This window comes from Nerophis lumbriciformis, linkage group LG06 (genome assembly GCF_033978685.3).
Source record: "Nerophis lumbriciformis linkage group LG06, RoL_Nlum_v2.1, whole genome shotgun sequence".
In the NCBI taxonomy this organism is placed as follows: domain Eukaryota; kingdom Metazoa; phylum Chordata; class Actinopteri; order Syngnathiformes; family Syngnathidae; genus Nerophis; species Nerophis lumbriciformis.
In genome coordinates, this window is record NC_084553.2 from 39,290,188 (window position 1) to 39,310,950 (window position 20,763).

At 40.8% G+C, this 20,763-nt stretch overlaps 1 protein-coding gene across 2 annotated transcripts in view; it reads left to right on the top strand.

Moving 5' to 3' along the window:
• galnt2 (UDP-N-acetyl-alpha-D-galactosamine:polypeptide N-acetylgalactosaminyltransferase 2) overlaps window positions 1-20,763 on the top strand; it is a 134,451-nt gene that overhangs the window by 75,680 nt on the left and 38,008 nt on the right. For both annotated transcript variants that reach the window (XM_061964289.1, XM_061964290.1), the window contains exons 3-5: window positions 14,408-14,561; window positions 19,567-19,665; window positions 19,777-19,844. In XM_061964289.1, coding sequence (XP_061820273.1) covers window positions 14,408-14,561; window positions 19,567-19,665; window positions 19,777-19,844 — 321 coding nt within the window. The remainder of the gene's footprint in view (window positions 1-14,407; window positions 14,562-19,566; window positions 19,666-19,776; window positions 19,845-20,763) is intronic.

A 20,763-nucleotide genomic window follows, 5' to 3' on the forward strand; every position in this document is an offset into this window, starting at 1 on the left:
TAACCATACTTTGATCAACTCACAGACCAGGGATATTGTTAATTTTCTAGAGAAACAAGTTAGCGTGCTACTTGATAGCTTAAATGCATACATGAATACAAGACAATGTTTTTGCTTTAATTTGTGCACTCAAAGATACAGCAAAAAGCTTAATCAATCATGGTCGTTTTGACAGCTCCCTGTCCCTTTTCAGGAAATACACTAATCCATGTTACTGCACATGTGCGGACTTGGTTCAGAAATACTTAATGTTTTTAGTACTTTTAGAGCACGTTCAACAATACAATGATAATAACGGTGATAATTTTGGTCGCAATTACCATGATAAGACATTTTCATGTTATTCCTACTCTGCCCTTTTCCAACGTAACAGATGCCCTATATCACGTACAACAGGGGTGTCCAAACTACGGCCCGTGGCCCAGAGTCTTCAGTGCGGGCCGCAAGACATGAGAATTTTAACAAGAAGATTGGCCCACGGCAAGTTTTGCCTTGTTTTCAGTCTTCTGTGAACTGAATCGCTGTAATTTTGCTGCCCTGTTCCTGGCCAAAGCAGAGACGATGGTCAATGACCATGGGTTTCATTTAGAAGAGTTATTAGCACAGCATCCATTTATATGACCCATTACAAACAACTAGTCCCACTAATGGTGTAAATGACCTATTACCAACAAATAAAGTCAACACTTGGTCACACATAACATACCTCCTGCTCATTGAACTTTGTTGACATTATAAAACATGTCTAAACACTATATATACTTTAAAATTACACATATATAAATCCCATACAGTGCATATTGGGTGATATGCAAAACACTCTCTCCACACTTACCCATGTTTGGTGCATTTTAGTGGCTTGATAGTTTTGATAGATTACAAAACTTTAAGGAAGTCGTCGGGGAAGTAAACAAGGTAGAGGTCAATCAATCAAAAGTTTATTTATATAGCCCTTAATCACAATGCCTCAAAGGGCTGCACAAACCACAGCGACATCCTCAGCTCTGATCCCACATCAAAAAATTCAACCCATTGGGAACGATGGGTTGAATGGAAGGGACCTTGGAAGGAACCGCAGATGTAAATTTTTGTTTAATCTGACATCACATTGACAAAGATAAGACAAGACATTCTGGAGGAAAGTTCAAAATGAATGAAACAAAAATTGAGCGGTTTGGCCACAATACCCAGCAATATGTTTGGAGGAGAAAATGTGAGGCCTTTAATCCCAGGAACACAAGCCTACCGTCAAGCATGGTGGTGGTAGTATTATGCTCTGGGCCTGTTTTGCTGCCAATGGAACTGGTGCTTTAGAGAGAGTAAATGGGACAATGAAAAATGAGGATTACCTCCAAATTCTTCAGGACAATCTAAAATCATCAGCCCGGAGGTTGGGTCTTTGGCGCAGTTGGGTGTTCCAACAGGACAATGACCCTGAACACATGTCAAACGTGGTAAAGGAATGGTTAAATCAGGCTAGACTTAAGGTTTTAGAATGGCCTTCCCAAAGTCCTGACCAACGTGTGGACAATGCTGAAGAAACAAGTCCATGTCAGAAAACCAACAAATTTAGCTGAACTGCACCAGTTTTGTCAAGAGGAGTGGTCAAAAATTCAACCAGAAGCTTGTGGATGGCTACCAAAAGGGCCTTATTGCAGTGAAACTTGCCAAGGGACATGTAACCAAATATTAACATTGCTGTATGTATACTTTTGACGCAGCAGATTTGGTCACATTTTCAGTAGACCCATAATAAATTCATAAAAGAACCAAACTTCATGAATATTTTTTGTGACCAACAAGTATGTGCTCCAATCACTCTATCACAAAAAAATAAGAGTTGTAGAAATGCAATCAAATACATATCAGAAGTTCTTCCCCGCCAAGGTACCCCCCATCTCCAACCGGGTGTAAATTGGATATACATCTCTTACACATTTTAGGAAAGCAATCCATACTTCTTGAAATGTTACAGTACAACTATTCAGATGTGGCAGGGAAGCGCTGAAGCCTTGCAATTCAGCAAAATGAGTATTGTAGCCAATAAAATAGTGAATGCTACATGATTATTTTTTAATTTGATGAGAGAAGATGACAGAGGGGCGACCCTAAATAGTCCACTTAGAGGATTTGGTTCAATATTTTTGCCAATTACCACAGATAAAGTATTAAACCTTTTTGTCCAATAACTGAACAGGGATGGGTAGAGCCAAAACATGTGTATTAAGTTAGCTGAAGACTTTTGACACCGATCACATATTGGGATATTCCGTCATACATTTTAGCTGGTCGGACCTCGATGTATTAGCTTGCCTTGCATTTTATAAGGCTATGTCTGGCACACTTATGAATTCTACTTAAGATGTCTGTCCAGCTATCCTCAGATAGAATCACTCTGAACTCCCCTTCACCAAAGTGACTTAATTGAATTCAGAGACTTGGGACGTAAAATAAAATTTGGTTAGAAGTATGTGTAATTAATCCTTTTAAAGTTTGAATAACGCCTCTCCAGTGAAACCTGGAGAGGCGTGATTGGGAAGAATGGCCGCCCGGATCTGAACCCGAGTGGTGTTTTGTTATTGGACTTTTGTGCCCGTCACAGATTGTCCATAACAAACACCATGTTCAAACATAAGGGTGTCCATATGTGCACTTGGCACCAGGACACCCTAGGCCGCAGTTCCATGATCGACTTTGTAGTTGTGTCATCGGATTTGCGGTCTCGTGTTTTGGACACTTGGGTGAAGAGAGGGGTGGAGCTTTCTACCGATCACCACCTGGTGGTGAGTTGGCTGCGATGGTGGGGGAGGATGCCGGACAGACCTGGCAGGCCCAAACGCATTGTGAGGGTTTGCTGGGAACGCCTGGCAGAGTCTCCTGTCAGTGAGAGTTTCAATTCCCACCTCCGGAAGAACTTTGAACATGTCACGAGGGAGGCGCTGGACATTGAGTCCGAGTGGACGATGTTCCGTACCTCTGTTGTCGGGGCGGCCGATTGGAGCTGTGGCCGCAAGGTGGTTGGTGCCTGTCGTGGCGGTAATCCTAGAACCCGCTGGTGGACACCAGCGGTAAGGGATGCCGTCAAGCTGAAGAAAGAGTCCTATCGGTCTCTTTTGGCTCATAGGACTCCGGAGGCAGCAGACAGGTACCGACAGGCCAAGCGGTGTGCGGTTTCAGCGGTCGCGGAGGCAAAAACTCGGACATGGGAGGAGTTCGGGGAAGCCATGGAAAACGACTTCCGGACGGCTTCGAAGCAATTCTGGACCACCATCCGCCGCCTCAGGAAGGGGAAGCAGTGCACTATCAACACCGTGTATGGTGGGGATGGTGTTCTGCTGACCTCGACTGCGGATGTTGTGGATCGGTGGAGGGAATACTTCGAAGACCTCCTCAATCCTACCAGCACGTCTTCCTATGAGGAAGTAGGGCCTGGGGAATCTGTGGTGGGCTCTCCTATTTCTGGGGCTGAGGTTGCCGAGGTAGTTAAAAAGCTCCTTGGTGGCAAGGCCCCGGGGGTGGATGAGATCCGCCCGGAGTTCCTTAAGGCTCTGGATGTTGTGGGGCTGTCTTGGTTGACAAGACTCTGCAACATCGCGTGGACATCGGGGGCGGTACCTCTGGATTGGCAGACCGGGGTGGTGGTTCTTCTCTTTAAGAAGGGGAACCGGAGGGTGTGTTCCAACTATCGTGGGATCACACTCCTCAGCCTTCCCGGTAAGGTCTATTGAGGTGTACTGCAGAGGAGGCTATGCCGGATAGTCGAACCTCGGATTCAGGAGGAACAGTGTGGTTTTCGTCCTGGTCGTGGAACTGTGGACCAGCTATATACTCTCGGCAGGGTCCTTGAGTGTGCATGGGAGTTTGCCCAACCAGTCTACATGTGCTTTGTGGACTTGGAGAAGGCATTCGACCGTGTACCCCGGGAAGTCCTGTGGGGAGTGCTCAGAGAGTATGTGGTAGCGGACTGTCTTATTGTGGCGGTTCGCTCTCTGTATAATCAGTGTCAGAGCTTGGTCCGCATTGCCGGCAGTAAGTCGGACCCGTTTCCAGTGAGGGTTGGACTCCGCCAAGGCTGCCCTTTGTCACCGATTCTGTTCATAACCTTTATGAACAGAATTTCTAGGCGCTGTCAGGGCGTTGAGGGTATCTGGTTGGGTGGCTGCAGGATTAGGTCTCTGCTATTTGCTGCTGATGTGGTCCTGATGGCTTCCTCTGGCCAAGATCTTCAGCTCTCACTGGATTGGCTCTCAGCCGAGTGTGAAGCGACTGGGATGGGAATCAGCACCTCCAAGTCCGAGTCCATGGTTCTCTCCCGGAAAAGGGTGGAGTGCCATCTCCGGGTTGGGGAGGAGATCTTGCCCCAAGTGGAGGAGTTCAAGTACCCCGGAGTCTTGTTCACGAGTGGGGGAAGAGTGGATTGTGAGATCGACAGGCGGATCGGTGCGGCGTCTTCAGTAATGTGGACGCTGTATCGATCTGTTGTGGTGAAGAAGGAGCTGAGCCGGAAGGCAAAGCTCTCGATTTACCGGTCGATCTGCGTTCCCATCCTCACCTATGGTCATGAGCTTTGGGTCATGACCGAAAGGACAAGATCATGGGTACAAGCGGCCGAAATGAGTTTCCTCCGCCGGGTAGCGGGGCTCTACCTTAGAGATAGGGTGAGAAGCTCTGTCATCCGGGGGGAGCTCAAAGTAAAGCCGCTGCTCCTCCACATCAAGAGGAGCCAGATGAGGTGGTTCGGGCATCTGGTCAGGATGCCACCCGAACGCCTCCCTAGGAAGGTGTTTCGGGCACGTCCGACCGGTAGGCGGCCACGGGGAAGACCCAGGACACGCTGGGTAGACTATCTCTCCCGGCTGGCCTGGGAACGCCTCGGGAGCCCCCGGGAGGAGCTGGACGAAGTGGCTGGGGAGAGGGAAGTCTGGGCTTCCCTGCTTAAGCTGCTGCCCCCGCGACCCGACCTCGGATAAGCGGAAGAAGATGGATGGATGGATGGATGGAAGTTTGAATAATATGACAACTTCAAGTTTAGCAATCATAACAGTCAATTAGTGTTAATTTTATAATCTTACTCTTGATTACATCAGCTCAGTATAATCACATTCCTACCTACTCATCTTAAAATCCCCGTTCCAAGAAGTGTCCTGCTGCTGTCTTTAAATATGTCCCTCAAGAAACTCTCCCTATGCATGGCCAGCTGGCTCCGTTTCAAGCACAGTGGGAGCCCTAAGTGAGTGTTTAGATCAAGTATGTGCCTAACTGTTTAAATACTTAGTTTTGATAATACTTTGGTGCCTTCTGTGCCTTTGCCTTTAGAATCCATATACTGATTTAATTACTAAATAAAACTCTTACACACTGTATACATATAAACATTGCTAAAGAGTTACCTTAACATTATCCAAATGTAGTAGTTAAGTTAGTTCTAGATCACTCTTTTATGATATTCCTCAGTTTCTTTGACCAATAGAAGTAACTTAGAGACAGAGCTGACTGTCAAAAGCACTTGTCTGTCTGACAGTTGAAATTCCTTTTTCATGTCCACAAACCCAACTATGTGCCTCCACCCACTTGTTTCCAGAAACAACATCCGCAACCAGCAGCAGAGTAGATTGGAAAGTCATATTGGAGGGACTTCTCATTCAGCTCTCGTCTGCACCATTGCACGGAGTGGTTGCCAACCCTCCCTCCCTTGAATCCCTGTGACCTGCAAAAAACAGTGCATGCTTTTATCTGATTGATCCAGGAACGGAAATTGATTCCAATATGACTGCTGAAGAGGGGGCATTTTTACTTCAGGGTGATTTTATACTGAATGAATAGAAAGTGTTAACAAATACTAAGTCAGGAAAGACTAATAAAAGCATGGAGATCAAAATATGTAGGTGACACCTTGTGAAAAAATCAAAAGAGTGGCGGCACTTACCGTAATTGATGTGTTCAAATAAATGCATTACAATTTTATATTGGGGAAAATTAATTGCTTTTAAGCAAATTCTGGAAGACGGAAAGCCCATATAGATTTTTAAGGTCAGCCTTCGATCGACATCACATGAATTAAGCAGAGAACCTGAAATCATGTTCGTCCTTACAGTATTTAGTACATTAGTATTTTATTTTTAAGTCATTACGAACGGGACAAGCGGTAGAAAATGGATGGATGGATGGATGGATGGATGGATGGATGGATGGATGGATGGATGGATGGATGGATGGATGGATGGATGTACAGCTTGTAAGGCAGTATAGCTTTAATGTCTACTGGAAATTAGTCAACCCAGTCATTATTGTTTAAATAGCTCATTGTACAAACAAAATCTGTAGATTTTACGGTACAAAAGAAACCTTGCTGCTCAGTCGCCAGAATTTTATCGGAAAATGTATGGTGGTTTTTACAACAAATTACTGTAAACTGAAACTGTATCATTGTTATTTTTTCGGTAAATTCTGCCAGCTGAGCTGCCAGGTTTTTGTTTTTTTACGGAAAATCTGCGGTCGTTTTTACAGTGCATTACTGTAAATGGAAAAACAGTACTACGGTTATTTTTACCCTAGAATTCTGGCGACTGAGCTGCCAGTATTTTACCGTAAAATCTACTGACTTTTTTCTCTCACTATGCATCATTGTAAATGGAAAACCGGTACCATTTTTATTGTGTTAATATTCTGGCCACTGAGCTTCCAGGTTTTTACCGTAAAATTCAGTCATCGTTCTTCCAGTGCATTGCTGTCAACAGAAAAAAGGTACCACAATTATTTTCATTGTAGAATTCTGGCGACTGAGCTGCCAGTATTTTATCGTGAAATCTACCGACTTTTTCGTACAGTGCTGGAAACACAAGTGAGTACAGCTCACAATGAACATGTCCAAATTTTGTCCTAAATGTGAAAAATGTAGTGTGAACACCATTGTTGTCTAGCACTGCCCTAATCATGTTGAGCATGGAATTCACCAGAGCTGCACCTGTTGTCACCAATAATCCTCTTTCACTCTTCCAAGATGACACCAATGGTGGAGCTGGTGGATGTTAATCACCTTGCACTGTCAAACACTAAATATACCCAAACATTTAATAAAGTCAAATAATGCAACAAGAGAAATATCCCATACTTTTATAAAGTATTGTACAGTAAATATGAGCATCTACATAAATAATATGATTTGCCCGACTGGCTGGACATCTATCCAGCCATTTTTTTACTGCTTATCCTTTTACAGCGTGAGGCTATAAACCTAACGTAAATGAATAAAAATAATGAAAACTGCTTTTACATAGTAACAGCTAACTAATTACTTTATGAGAATAAACAACACATTACGTTACTACTTACAACAAAAATAATCTGAGTACTCTTAACACAGGTTATCTAGCCATAAAACATGTAGGCAACCTTAAGCACTTTGCATGTTTTGTTTAAAAATACCGGGATGTCAGTTTTGGTCTATATCGCCCAGCCCTTGTTCCGACCTATATCTGTCAGTAGACTCGCTATGGAATGCACATAAATAAGACCCGCTCACAAAACTATGCATTCTGAAGAGACTGTCAAAAAGCAGCTTGAACACGATCTGTAAAACATAATCTATGCAACATTTTTACCAAAGAACCACCATTACCTGTTGACCACAAGGAAGTGTTTTAATTGAGAAAAAAAAATCATAATATGACTCCATTAGGGTTCCTTATTATAGTACAACCTTTTCAAAAAATACTGTAATAAAAATGGTTGCTGAAATGTAGGGAATGTACTCACTTTTGTGAGATTCTGTAAATTGGAATCAGACACTTAGACCTGCGGTGTAAACCCAACCATAGTCATCACTTCCGATCATCGCACACAATACACACACTGTGCGCCTAGAGAAGTGGTGTTCTTAAAGGAACTAGTTCAAATGATTTGGTGGGATTCCTTTGGATGCAGATGGAATAGTTATTCTGGGGACTCCTGTCTGTCATGCACCATCAGTATGAAAAGACCACAGCATCAAGGGATTTCCAAAAAATGTTGCTGCCAACACAAACAGCAAGTCAGAAGAGCTCCGTGAGCAAGAGACCAATGGAAAGGGAGTGGGGGACGAAACCAAGACTGTTCGAACTTCAGCAGAGTCCTTTATTCACCAGTGGGGAAAAAGTCCAGACCTACAAAACCATACAAGCCAGGTCCATAGTGGGTGCCATCAAAATGGCGGTTGAATGAGAATGTTGAATGATGGATACTAGTGAGGATGTGGACAGTTAATCAAGCGTGTCAGCCTGGGGAGAGAACAGTTCTGTTCAGATGGCCAGGATGGTTTGGAATGGAAAATGTTGGTCTCAGCTGGGTTTCACTTTCCACTGTGGGTCTGTAGACACTATGCTAATAGCTTTGTCAGCTACATAAATAGTGTAACATAGCGTACTGTACTGTATGTTAAAAACATGGGTGGAAAAAATAGATCACTTACACACGATGACACAGCTCAAATATACCAAATATTTTGGAAACACTTAATCAATTTCATTTGAAGCACCAAGTTGCCTGTTAGCTGGCTATTAACCAGTGATGACAAAGAGGCCATTATCTACAGCCGGAGATTTTTACATCCCATGGCTTTAAACATGGGCTGCATGTTTAACTGTTTAGTGTGTATTAAAGTACTTTCAATTGATTTTTGCATTTTAATAAAAATAAAAAAAATGTGCCTCATCAAAATGGGCTCCAGCGTTCTCCATTGTCCTGTACACAGCCCTTGATGCAAAATGTTGGGACGCCGCTTCTGTAGACATTAAAACAAAACTATAGAAATCCATGGTTTCCCTTTTATTTTTTGTATTTGGTCTTATTTTATTTTTTACTATTTTAGCCGCAATGAAAGTGTTCTGCCTGTTGCAGAATTAAAAAAAACCCTTCCCAGCATCTTTTGTCAACCTCTATTAACCAAACGTTATTAGTGTTAATGAGTTTAAGAGGACCTATGTTGATTTAAATCTACATTTAAAACACTTCCTTTTGGTCCAGATAATATGTATTAGATATGCGTTGATGTACATTTTGTGTAAATTTTGCTCCACAGTCACTTTTATAATCTATGTTTGAGTCCCTCTGCAAGATGTTTGTTTGTGGAGACATTCCCAGATTACAAATGAAACCATGCCCCACCTGCTCCAAAAGTATCGGACTTTATCTTTCGAAAATGTACACTCTTTAGAAATATATCTTGATGTTGTCACTTTTTTTTTGTTTTCTAGACATGTCAAAAAAAAATGTAATTAACATTATATAGATTAACCCGGTCACAACATTAGGTACACATACATGCTTTCCGATTGATTCAGAGTTGCATAAAAAGAGTTGACTTTATTACCATCTATGTCACTGCATGTCGCTCATCTGTGTTGCTATGCACATATCCTACTTTTTTGTGTTTTCTGACAGCCTTGAAGCAGAAGGGGATGCGCTGCTTGACTTATTTGCAGAAACAGTCATTCACAAGACACATCAAACAAAAAACCTTATTGGAGGTCTGATTGACATTCCGGTTTGACAAAAATGCTGCATTATTTGGCGAAAACCAGCAGAGGCACTGTGTATCCAAGCCACATCATTAATCGGAGAGTGACGCAAAATATTTAATTTGTTTTGCCATTATAATCGAGCTGAATCAACCTGTACTGCTTGATGCAAACATTAGTTAACAAAGACATCCACCCTGGTGGAGTCAATGGCGGACAGAGCTAATGACATCTGGGTAAATAAAAGTCAAAACATTATTTTTGCCACATTAATTACTGGTTGCTACAGAGCCCCGCTATCAGCAAGGACATCACACGCATCGCCATGGTTCCAAGGCACCACTTTCTCCTCGCGAGCAAATCATTGCAAGCTCCATCTAATTAGAATGCGAGTCGCATCCTCACACTGTCAGGGCCGACACATGCACATGCTCCGGCTGTCGCATCTCGTCCTCGTCAGCCTCCACTTCTCCGTTTTTCCCGCCTGTCATTGCTCACCTCCGCGGACAGAAAGTGTAATCTCACACCGCCATATGCCTAACACAAGTCTTAAGCATTGCTGCTGCATGCACGTCATTAAGCCGTCTTCTTATGAGAGTGCATCTCAGTGGTTGTGATAAACTAGGAAATCAAAGTTTGCTCTTTTTTGGTAACTAGGGCAACATCCTCTTGAGTGTTTGCAGGTTTCTCAACTCTCACTTTAGCATCCAATCCTTTAGTGAATTACTTAAAACTGTAGGATTTTTGGGCTGTTTTCTAGCTTTGCCAAAGTCTTGACTCCAAAAATATTTTTGCTTTGCTTACAAGTAGAAAATGTGTTTTGGCAGCTGAGCCAGATTTCTTCCCTGAAAGCTGTGAAGTGTTCTTGCATCAACCCATTCGCTTACATTTAATATTCCAGCTGATGTACAATCCCCATTCTAGTCAAGACACATTTGTGTCGGTTCAGAATCTTTAGACACTTTTAATGCTTTTTGGAAATGTTGAATTTATTAGATGTGTTTCAATAGAGTTGTGTTTTAGTTGCCATGGATGCAGATTAGTTTCACCTGCCTCTTAATAGTTTTCGGGACGCTCTCCTGCGCTGGGGCACTAATCAGAGAGCTATTTATTCCTGCTTTTCGCCACACTCAGTCTGGCTGTCTTGTTTGCTTCACGCAACAGTTACGTTTGATGATTTCTTGCTTCTTTGCTCGTGTTTTCTATGCGAAGGTTTTCCGTTAGCTTTGTTATAGCTTTCCGTGCAATCGACATGTTGTTCTGTTTATTTATATTCCTGACTGATTTATGGACAATAAAGCATTGTCTTACCTGCATGCTGCCTCCGGAGTTCCATTTGCATCCTGGGAAATTGATCCGTGCATTACCATGCGACCCAATCGTGACAGGTGTAACTTTATTGTAGATACCGTGGTCTTTCGGTTTTAAAGTCTTCACAATAATACCGTGACGTATCAAAAGAAACTTAGTGTTAATTTTTTTCTGCCGCTTTAGCTTTGGCTGGGTCTGAAAATAATTTACATCTCCCACAATCCTTTGTGCAGCGCGGGTAACCAAGGTGGGAGCAAGGAACGCCGTAAGCACGAAGTGAAGTATGTTTGTAGAATGAGTGGAATTGTTTTTTTGGGCATTTCCTGAAAAATGTCATCAAAATCTTTCCATAATTATTTGAGTTATGTTGCTTACAAACAGAAAAACAAACTCTGGCGAAAATATAACCCCTTTGGTGGCGGTAAGAAAGTCTGCGTTCTGCAGAGCAATACACACGTCTCGAGCGTTTTCAAGGCGACCCAGAGCCAGCCGGTCCCGTCGCACATCACGTAGGTAATCACTCAAAAAAATGTTCAACGCGGGATATAGGAGGAAACTGAAAAACTACTTAATAAATCTTAAATCTATCCATCTATTTTCTACCGTTTGTTTCTCTCGATGTCTCGGGGGGGCTGGAGCCTATCGACCTGCTCTCGGGCGAAAGGCAGCGTACACACTGCACAAGTCGCCTCCTCATAGGCTGTCATCCAGAAAATATATTTGAAGCGAGCGAAGCCAAACAATAGTTTGTGAGGTATTTACATTATTAAAAGTAAAATTGTTAGTTAACTTTTCTAAAAAAAACAGCATTTTCAGACTGATATAAACATGCCCACTGTGGAGGACACTGTTTCTCAGAAAATAAAAGTTGAAAGACACTAAAGTGAACATTATTTTTTTTTACACTGGATGTTTACATTGTCACTTGAAAGACATGCAACTGGAAGTTTTATTTTTATTTTTATATTTGCTTGAAACAGTGGATGCTCCTGCACAATTCTTTGCACTTAAAAATACATACAGTATATGTAGTAATGAATATGATTAGAACATTTTAGCAAATGTTTAGTCTTTAATTACAGTAACTAATTTTTCTAAACATTCCTGCCACTTCATTTTACAAACTATAGCATTTTTATGCATTTTTGTGCATGTACTATGATAATATCGTACAGTGAGATTTGATACTGTTAGATCCCAAATTCTCGCTACCACATTGCAACTGCAAAGCCACTGCAAAATCAATAAACGTTGCTTCCATGGCAGTAAATAAACTACATTTCTTACAAATACTGTTATCACTGGAGGACTAGGAATAGCTAAGCATGCTATACTACACAACATAGGCGGATATGTTAACTGCAAGCGAGAGCTCTTGAATGTAAACAAAGGTGGGCGGATCGATAACAATATAGACTAAGTTTAGTATCAGTATATGGTAGATGCTACAGTGGTCAGATCGATATTTTGTATTATCAAAATATTTGTTTTTGTTTTTGTTATCGTTTACAAACCCAGAAGTAAGACCCTGGGCACAGAAGGGCATTAAAGGGGACCTATTAATCAAAACCAACTTTTCTTTCTGGGATCTGCATAAGTACCAAAAATTTGAAATCACACCATGGAGGCATTGCGGCAACATAATAAAACAATCTTACCTTCCTTCATAGCTCCTCCAAACAAACTGTTTGGAATTTGCACAACATGCCACATTTTTCCAACATGTCAAGTCAGCAGATATCTTCATGTATGGGAGAGATTTACCTGAAAAGCTTTGCGAGACCCTGCCATGGTAGTCCAATATTGTAGTCAATAAGCTCCTTAATTTTATTTATCCTCTTGTTGTGGGGTAGACTGGCTCGTACATGCACATAAATCCACCGCTGTTGGCATTTCTAATACAAAGTAGCGTATAGTTCTAACTTACTATACTATACTGTAGACTCCATATCAAAGCGCTAAAAACTACAACATGGCTAATGAGGAGAAGACGCAGTCAAAGTGGAGGCAAGTAAATAAGACCACCACAAAAAGGCGCATCCTGAAGAGACGCTCAGAAAAGTATAACAAAAAATGACAATATGTTACCGCATACATTAGCAGCCAAATTAGGAGCCTTTGTAACTTATATTTAAATGGTTCAATTATAATTTTCATACCAAATAATAAATTGTGATATATTGTTATTGCATTGTTTGTCTCTGTGTTGGCCCTGCCATGAGGTGGCGACTTGTCCAGGGTGTACACCGCCTTCCGCCAGAGTGCAGCTGGGATAGGCTCCAGCACCCCCCTGCGAACCCGAGAGGGACAAGCGGTAGAAAATGGATGGATGGAATTTAGATTTTAGGCCATTTCGCTTATTCCTACATGGTGGTACCAAATTAAGTTTCATGTATTGCTAGAAAAACATGTTATATTATCACTATCTTTGCGCAGGACCAGTAAAGAAATCCTCAGTATTATTATTATCAGACTTATCAATGTCTTTATTATTAGACCTTGTAAGAAAAATAAAAAGCAAGACAGAACGTAATCAATCATTTCAAAATGATGGCACGCTCATCCACTCCACAGTACATTTATGCACGTACAAGTCAAGGAAAAGTCAATTAATGTGATTGCCCCATCCGGGAGCTGATTGATGATAGCCAGTGAGTTGGATCTCATTTTGATGTGAATTATGAGCCTAATTTTATTTATTTTTTTGACCCAGTCATAGTCTGACTGGATTACCGTGATTGTGATGATTATCAATTGTGATGTATCATAGTTTTTTAGTATAAAATGTGCCCTTTTATACACCTGGACACCCATTCATTCTAAGAACTTGGCAAAGATTTAATTTGCAGAAGAAACAATGCTGCTCTGTTTTGGTTATAATTTATGATTTGTTTCAGACTGGTTAAACAAACCTCATGGTGTTACATTTGCACATTTCAACATATCTTAAAAGGAGTAGGAAGAAGCAAAGCTTATATTTAATCATACACGTAGGCGCCCCTTCTCCACATTTTTTACTAACATTTCATTAACACCATAACTTTTACATGTTTAAATGAAGTTCACCTCCTGTGTGACAGAAAGGAAGGTGTTGGCGAAAAAATTAATACATAGTACCTTATTGGTGCTAGTCAATGAATGTTATGTATTAGTTAATACTGTAGAGTCTGTCACAATCTATGTTGCTATTGTAGAGTTGTTGTTGTTGAGTTCACTGTAACAAGTGTGAGTCTTTTATTCCTGATGATGTTATCTACTGTATATGTCCAATTCCTTGATGACTTTGACAACAAGTACTTTGGTTTCTTCATGTCCTCCATTTTACTTTTTTTATTTTATTTTATTTTACGGTTTGTGTGGATTTGGGAAGAACATGTCAATAAATCGACAATAGTAAAATTTCACAATTGATTTTTAGTTGGTTTTTTTGCCTATTCTGAGCTTACATATTTAATTTACATTTTAAATGGGCAGAAATTAGTAAGACACTTTTTCCACATCAATCATCATCACAACAAGAACCTTATAATATTACTGTCAAGAGGTGATGACACTGCAGAAATGTGGTTTTGTCATTAATGTGTGCCTCTGTTTGTCTCCAGGTAAGGTCCGCTGGCAGGACTTTGACCAGGATCTGTATGTTGGAGCCACGGTTGTTCGGCCGGGTCAGGACCCGTATGCCAGAAACAAGTTCAACCAAGTGGAGAGCGATAAACTCCGTATGGACAGAGCGGTGCCGGATACCAGACATGACCAGTACGTATTGTCACTAATGTAGCTTCCCATGTGTGAGTGCAGAGTGCACACACGCCTTTGTGCATGTCTGTTTGAATCATTTGTTCAACAACGATAAGATCGCATAGAAACGCCCTCTATTGTGGTAGCTAGTTAAAGTACACCAGGAAGTAGCAGCAGTAGAGCCAAACACAATGTACAGAGATCCTTCCTACCAAAACTTTAACTTACTTGTTGAAGGCCTATAAATAGATTAAGGCACAAAGACAGGTGGACTCAATTCTGTTTAGCTGTACCAAATCACAAAAAAAAGTAATTTTCATTGGTACTCTTTACTACAGGCACGGTCAACTCATGGTCCACTTCCAGACCACCAGAGCTTTCCATAAAGCCCCACACAATTCAAGATGTAATCCTGCAATGGGTTAGTAGGTTCCCCACGATACCTTGGGGCGGTATGGCTCGGTTGGTGGAGCGGCCGTGCCAGCAACTTGAGGGTTGCAGGTTCGATCCCCGCTTCCGCCCTCCTAGTCACTGCCGTTGTGTCCTTGGGCAAGACACTTTACCCACCTACTCCCAGTGCCACCCACATTGGTTTAAATGTAACTTAGATATTGGGTTTCACAATGTAAAGCGCTTTGAGTCACTTGAGAAAAAGCGCTATATAAATGTATTTCGCTTCACTTCACCTGATGGCTCCCAATGTTTTAAGGCGATTAACAAGTAAAAATTTATTTTAATAACACAACGGGTACTGGCACAGACAGTGCTAAATATTTTTGTGGCTGAGTCATTTTATTGCGGAAAATAAACCTTTAACATGACTTCTTAGCAGCACAGAGAGAAATATCAGCTTTATAAATAAAGTTGATTTGATTAACGACAGTTCACAAACAAATGTTTGCGTGTGTGTGTGTGTGCGCATTTGTGCGCGTGTGTCATGTCATTATCATGTCCCCATTTGAGTCTTAAATGGGAACTTTTTGGGGAATTTTGTCCATCGTTCACAATCCTTTGATTACGTGTGACTTTCTGTGCCTTCTAAATAGTATAAAACTGCTAGCAAAAGACAGCTAACAATGCAGGTAATGGGGATACAATCTATTCCGCCTATAAAGCCCTCTAAAAACCTCCAACAACGTTTTATATGGGTTGTATTCACGTGACGTCACGTCCAGCTCATAAAATATGTGAGACTCGAAGTAGTGGGCCAGCAAGCGTCTGTTGTCAAAGCGTTCTGGGCGGCATTTTTCCTTTCTCGAAGAAAAAAGTTGCCTTTCTCAAAGAAAAATGTCCTATGCTTGAGATGTTTTAGGCTGTTGTAACCGTTCAAAACGCAAGAAGGATTAAAATTTCTTCAGAGTTCCTTGAGAGGTAATCGATAAGCGCGAAAGAAGGTGAGATTTTACAATACCCTGACTTTATTAACTTTAAGAACCACTTCTTTCAGGTCTCTATGAAAGCTCTTTTCTATATCTCGATTTGAACGACTGGAACACCCAAGAACAGAACAGCAATACGGCATTTTCTGCTCAAGCTCTCGAATAACTCTCACTTGTTTTAATGTTATGCTCAAGCTGCTTGACCATCGTGTGTATTAAGTCGCGAAGAAGAAAAACGGATTTGACGTCCTACGCAACCCTGCTATTACTTGAGATACAATCATTATTTTGTTTTATTTTGAAATAGCATCTGGCCTCCACAGTGTCTGCTGAGAAAAAGTCTTAACAAATGTATTTGATGTAGTAAAGTGACACAAGATCTACTTTAGCAACATCTGCAAAGGATAAACTTTGTATTGCTTAGATTCAGAATGACATCACGTCCGGTGGTCAAGCCAGCGTTTGTTTTCAATGGGTACGGCGTGGCGAAGTTGGTAGAGTGGCCGTGCCAGCAATCGGAGTGTTGCTGGTTACTGGGGTTCTACCATCCTAGTCATGTCTGTTGTGTCCTTGGGCAAGACACTTCACCCCTTGCTCCTGATGGCTGCTGGTTAGCGCCTTGCATGGCAGCTCCCGCCATCAGTGTGTGAATGTGTGTGTGAATGGGTGAATGTGGTAATACTGTCAAAGCGCTTTGAGTACCTTGAAGGTAGAAAAGCGCTATACAAGTATAACCCATTTATCATTTATTTATTTATCATTTACTAGGCGGCATTTTGCCTTACTCGAAGAAAAATGCCCTTTGTGTGCGTTGTTTTCCAAAACGTTTCTTCAGAATTGAATTCCTCGAGAGGTTATCCAGAACTGCAGAAGAGTGCAAGATTTTATGAAAAAAGACGACAAAAGTACCACATATTCCAGTACTAGGGAGCAGAGTTTGCTGTGACCACTCTATCCTCTAATAAAGGTTTGTTTGATATACTTTTAAATTTTAGTGTTTCTCATTAAGGTATTATCTTGACATTATTTGTATTTCTTAAGACACATTTCTGCTACGAGTGTTCCATAAAGCACCAACTCGGTGAGTCTAAATTAAAGAAATCAAATGTGAGCAAAACCTAAAAGAGTTAAGCTTTTACCAAAGGCAGCCATAATTAATGAAGCTGTCAGCACATACTCAATGTTGACATCTATAGTTATATTTTGATAAAGATGGGTAAAAACATGCGTACTTGTAAACGGTGCGTGCAACAGCAAGGGCAGGCAACAAACATGACTGTAGACACAAAGAAACCTAAATCATGAAATCTAACCCTACCCGAGCAAAAACTATGCATATTTATCCGGGAGAGTCTTAATACCAATGTCCTTGATCCAGCATCACACAAAGAAGTTGTAGACCTCCATGCTTTTTCAAGTTTTCATCTGTTTTGTCGTGAAGAATGGCGTCTGGAACACCTGACGAATAATCCTTTATCACTCGACAAATCTTTTTTTGATCAAGTATAGAGATCTATTCCATTGCATAGTTAAATTTTTTGCTCGTATCTGCTTTTTGCAGGAATATGTAGGCCCCTTGTATGTATAGTGCATGCGCTGCTTGCTGTACAACAGCCATCTTAGCTTGGTTGACCACCACTGGTTTTCACTTTCGGGAAGAAATCACTTGTCGGAATACAAGCAATACATGTGGAGCTACAGTTGTGGTCAAAGGTATACATACACTTATCATAGGAATGAATGTACAGTAATATTCATTTGGGGATTTCATTATTTATTTGAACAGAGTAATTATACAACATTCATCTTCAGAGATTTTTAAAAAAACAAGAACTGCATACATTTTTTAATTTATTTTCACACAATATCAGAATTATATATTCAGGCTCAACTACAGTACGTACATAAACATAATTTAACATAAATATTTTAAACCCTTTAACCCTGAGCAATTTTGTTCCAAAAAGGCAAATATTTTAATTATGTATTTTATTTCTAATTTCTCTACATATTGGAGAATAAAACAATTTAGTATAGTTCCGCTCCCTGAAGCGGATCTATTTCAGCAGGAGGATTAGCAGCTGTTTTTTTTTTATCACATGTCTCCACCACATTGTACTTCATTTGTTTACATTTTCCTAGTGATGCTGATCTTGCTTTTATAGCCCATTAAACAAACACTATGGCTCTCTATGTTTGCTGCCAAAAACTCCTCTGTCTATTCATCACTGATCTTATTCTCGCACATTTAGGCCAGCCACACACACACACACACGCACACACGCTCACACACACACACACACACACACACACACACACACACACACACACACACACACACACACACACACACACTATCGCGCACACTTACATACACACAGAGTGTTTTTAGAGTGACAGCAGTCTGGCTTCACTGATGCACTTACCTTACATGGCCAGCTAAAGCCATTAGCCTACTAAAAGAACACGGGTGTGTCTCATGCTGTATTGATTTTACTAGTGATTTAGTCTGTTTGCCAAGCATACACTCTCTGTTAAAAGATGGATGTCAAGGTTCTCCTGATTGCATCTTCCTGGTTTACACAATCATAAGAACCTATACGTTTGTTTTGACCCGGATATAAGACGGTTAATTTTTCCAACGAAAATAAAAAAGACAGGTCATCTTTTATTGGGGGTGTAGAAATTTACAAGAGCAAACCAGCAGGTGGCGCAAAACACATTTTTGAGGCAAGACAGCTTTTTTTCCAGTCACTCACACACACACACACACACACACACACACACACACACACACTCACACACACACACACACACACAGCATTGACATTGAGTCTTGCTGAAAAAAAAATATCTCAAAGGTTGTTAGTAAGTTAGCAAACAACATTAGGATGAGTTATGATGCTAATTTTAGGATAAATGTGATCAATGAAAGAGTAAAAATTGTCAAGCTAAGAAATAGGGTATTTTTGGTTCAATCTAACAGTTGTTAACTATTTATGGAAAAACAATGTTTTTTTTTATTTATTCTATTTATGGCTTGAAAAAAACACTTCTTGAAAAAGAGTGTACATCTTGTATCCTGGTTAGTACAGTAACTCATATTGTACATAAATAGCCTTTTCTGCCACTGGTGAATTTAAAGATGCCTATTGAATATTGATAAATGACATATTTACTCTTTTCGAGCCAGTGATGCCAGAACAGGCACAAAGGATTGCTCTCTCAGACAGACAGACACACAAACTCACAAATCCATTTACTGCACCTTTACTTTCAATACTGCACACTTGCATCAAATGCTGTCTTTTCAATTGGCTGTTTGCAGTGGTCAAGTCAGGCGTGATAAGAGGTGGTTGCTAATGATGTCATGAGCACTTTTTTCTTCTTCTGTAAAGTTTCCGCCTTCTTTAGCATTCCATGTTCACTGTACTGTAAATCAGCTGGATGTGTCTTTGGTGAAACCTGATGTCAATCCCATCTCTAGTAGACCATGTACGTGTGTGCACCTTGGTGCTAGTGTGCACTGAACCCTATTTTTTGTGTTCACTCGAGCATTTCTATTTCACGTCGATACTTGTATGCAAATGTCTCAGTGAATGCATCTGCATATTTGTAGTCTCATTCTGTGTGTGTTTGTGTAGTTGCAGACACAAGCAATGGAAGTCAGACCTGCCAGCTTCGAGCGTGGTCATCACCTTCCACAATGAAGCCCGCTCCGCCCTGCTGCGCACCGTTGTCAGGTAACAGCACATTCCCTTGGCATCCCCATAAACAAATGTAAATATCTGGATACAAATGTTTGATTTGTTCCTTCCTGCTTTCTTTTTTTTTTTTTCCTGTTCTTGCATTAGCGTCTTGAAGAAAAGTCCAACCCACTTGGTCAAAGAGATCATCTTGGTTGATGACTACAGTGACAATGGTAATTGTTGGCTGTATAACCAGTGATCAACCGATTAAAACAATTCTATAGAATTCATAATTAGTAATCCTAATAATCAATTGGTGGCCTTGACTGGTTATTGATGCTGTGTCCTAAACTGCCTTTGCAATTTTGCGTGCACCCATGTTTTTGTTCTGAAGAGCTGGTGTCTTAATTTTTTCATATGATATCTGTGACGCCCCATGTGGGTTGCACTCATAATGGTTTGGAAAACATGCTGCCATACATGTAATACAGATATCCTCCGAGTGTATTATAATTAACAGACAAATGCTTCATGACTTACGGCCAACTAGCCCCGCCCCCGCAAAGATGCTTTGCTTGATGACAGCCATATTTTTTTTCAACCATTCTTGCTAAACAGTTATGTGCTTGTCACGCCTCTAAAGTTGTGTATACAATTTTGTGGTGATTTAGCATCCTAAAGTTACTGTGGCTGTTTTTGCAGAGCACATTGAGCTGTGTGAGAAATTTCAAGTCAATACATGTTATAGTGTCAAACTTTGTGGTTTAATGAAATTTTTTTTTAACACAGGCAAAACAGTGGGGCAACATTTTGTGTGCAGAATTTTAGAAGTGGAAGAGTTAGCTTACGCAAACAAATACATACAAGGGGCGTCCACATTTTTTCACATGACTTTAAAACACTACTTCAGATTAATTTCACGGTTCACCCAGTCGTCTTGTAACCAGCCTAACTTGATTCTTGCAGTTGCCTTTTCATTTGCTTCATAGTTTATTTTGTTTCAACCTAACATATATTTCATTTCAATCCTTGTTTTACGCATTACCGCTAAAAGATGCCTAGTCCTTTTTGCAGTTGAGTAAATAAACACCATAAGAGGAAATACACTAACTGTGTCTTGAAACAGTAAGGGTAAAATAGAGCATAGTACAT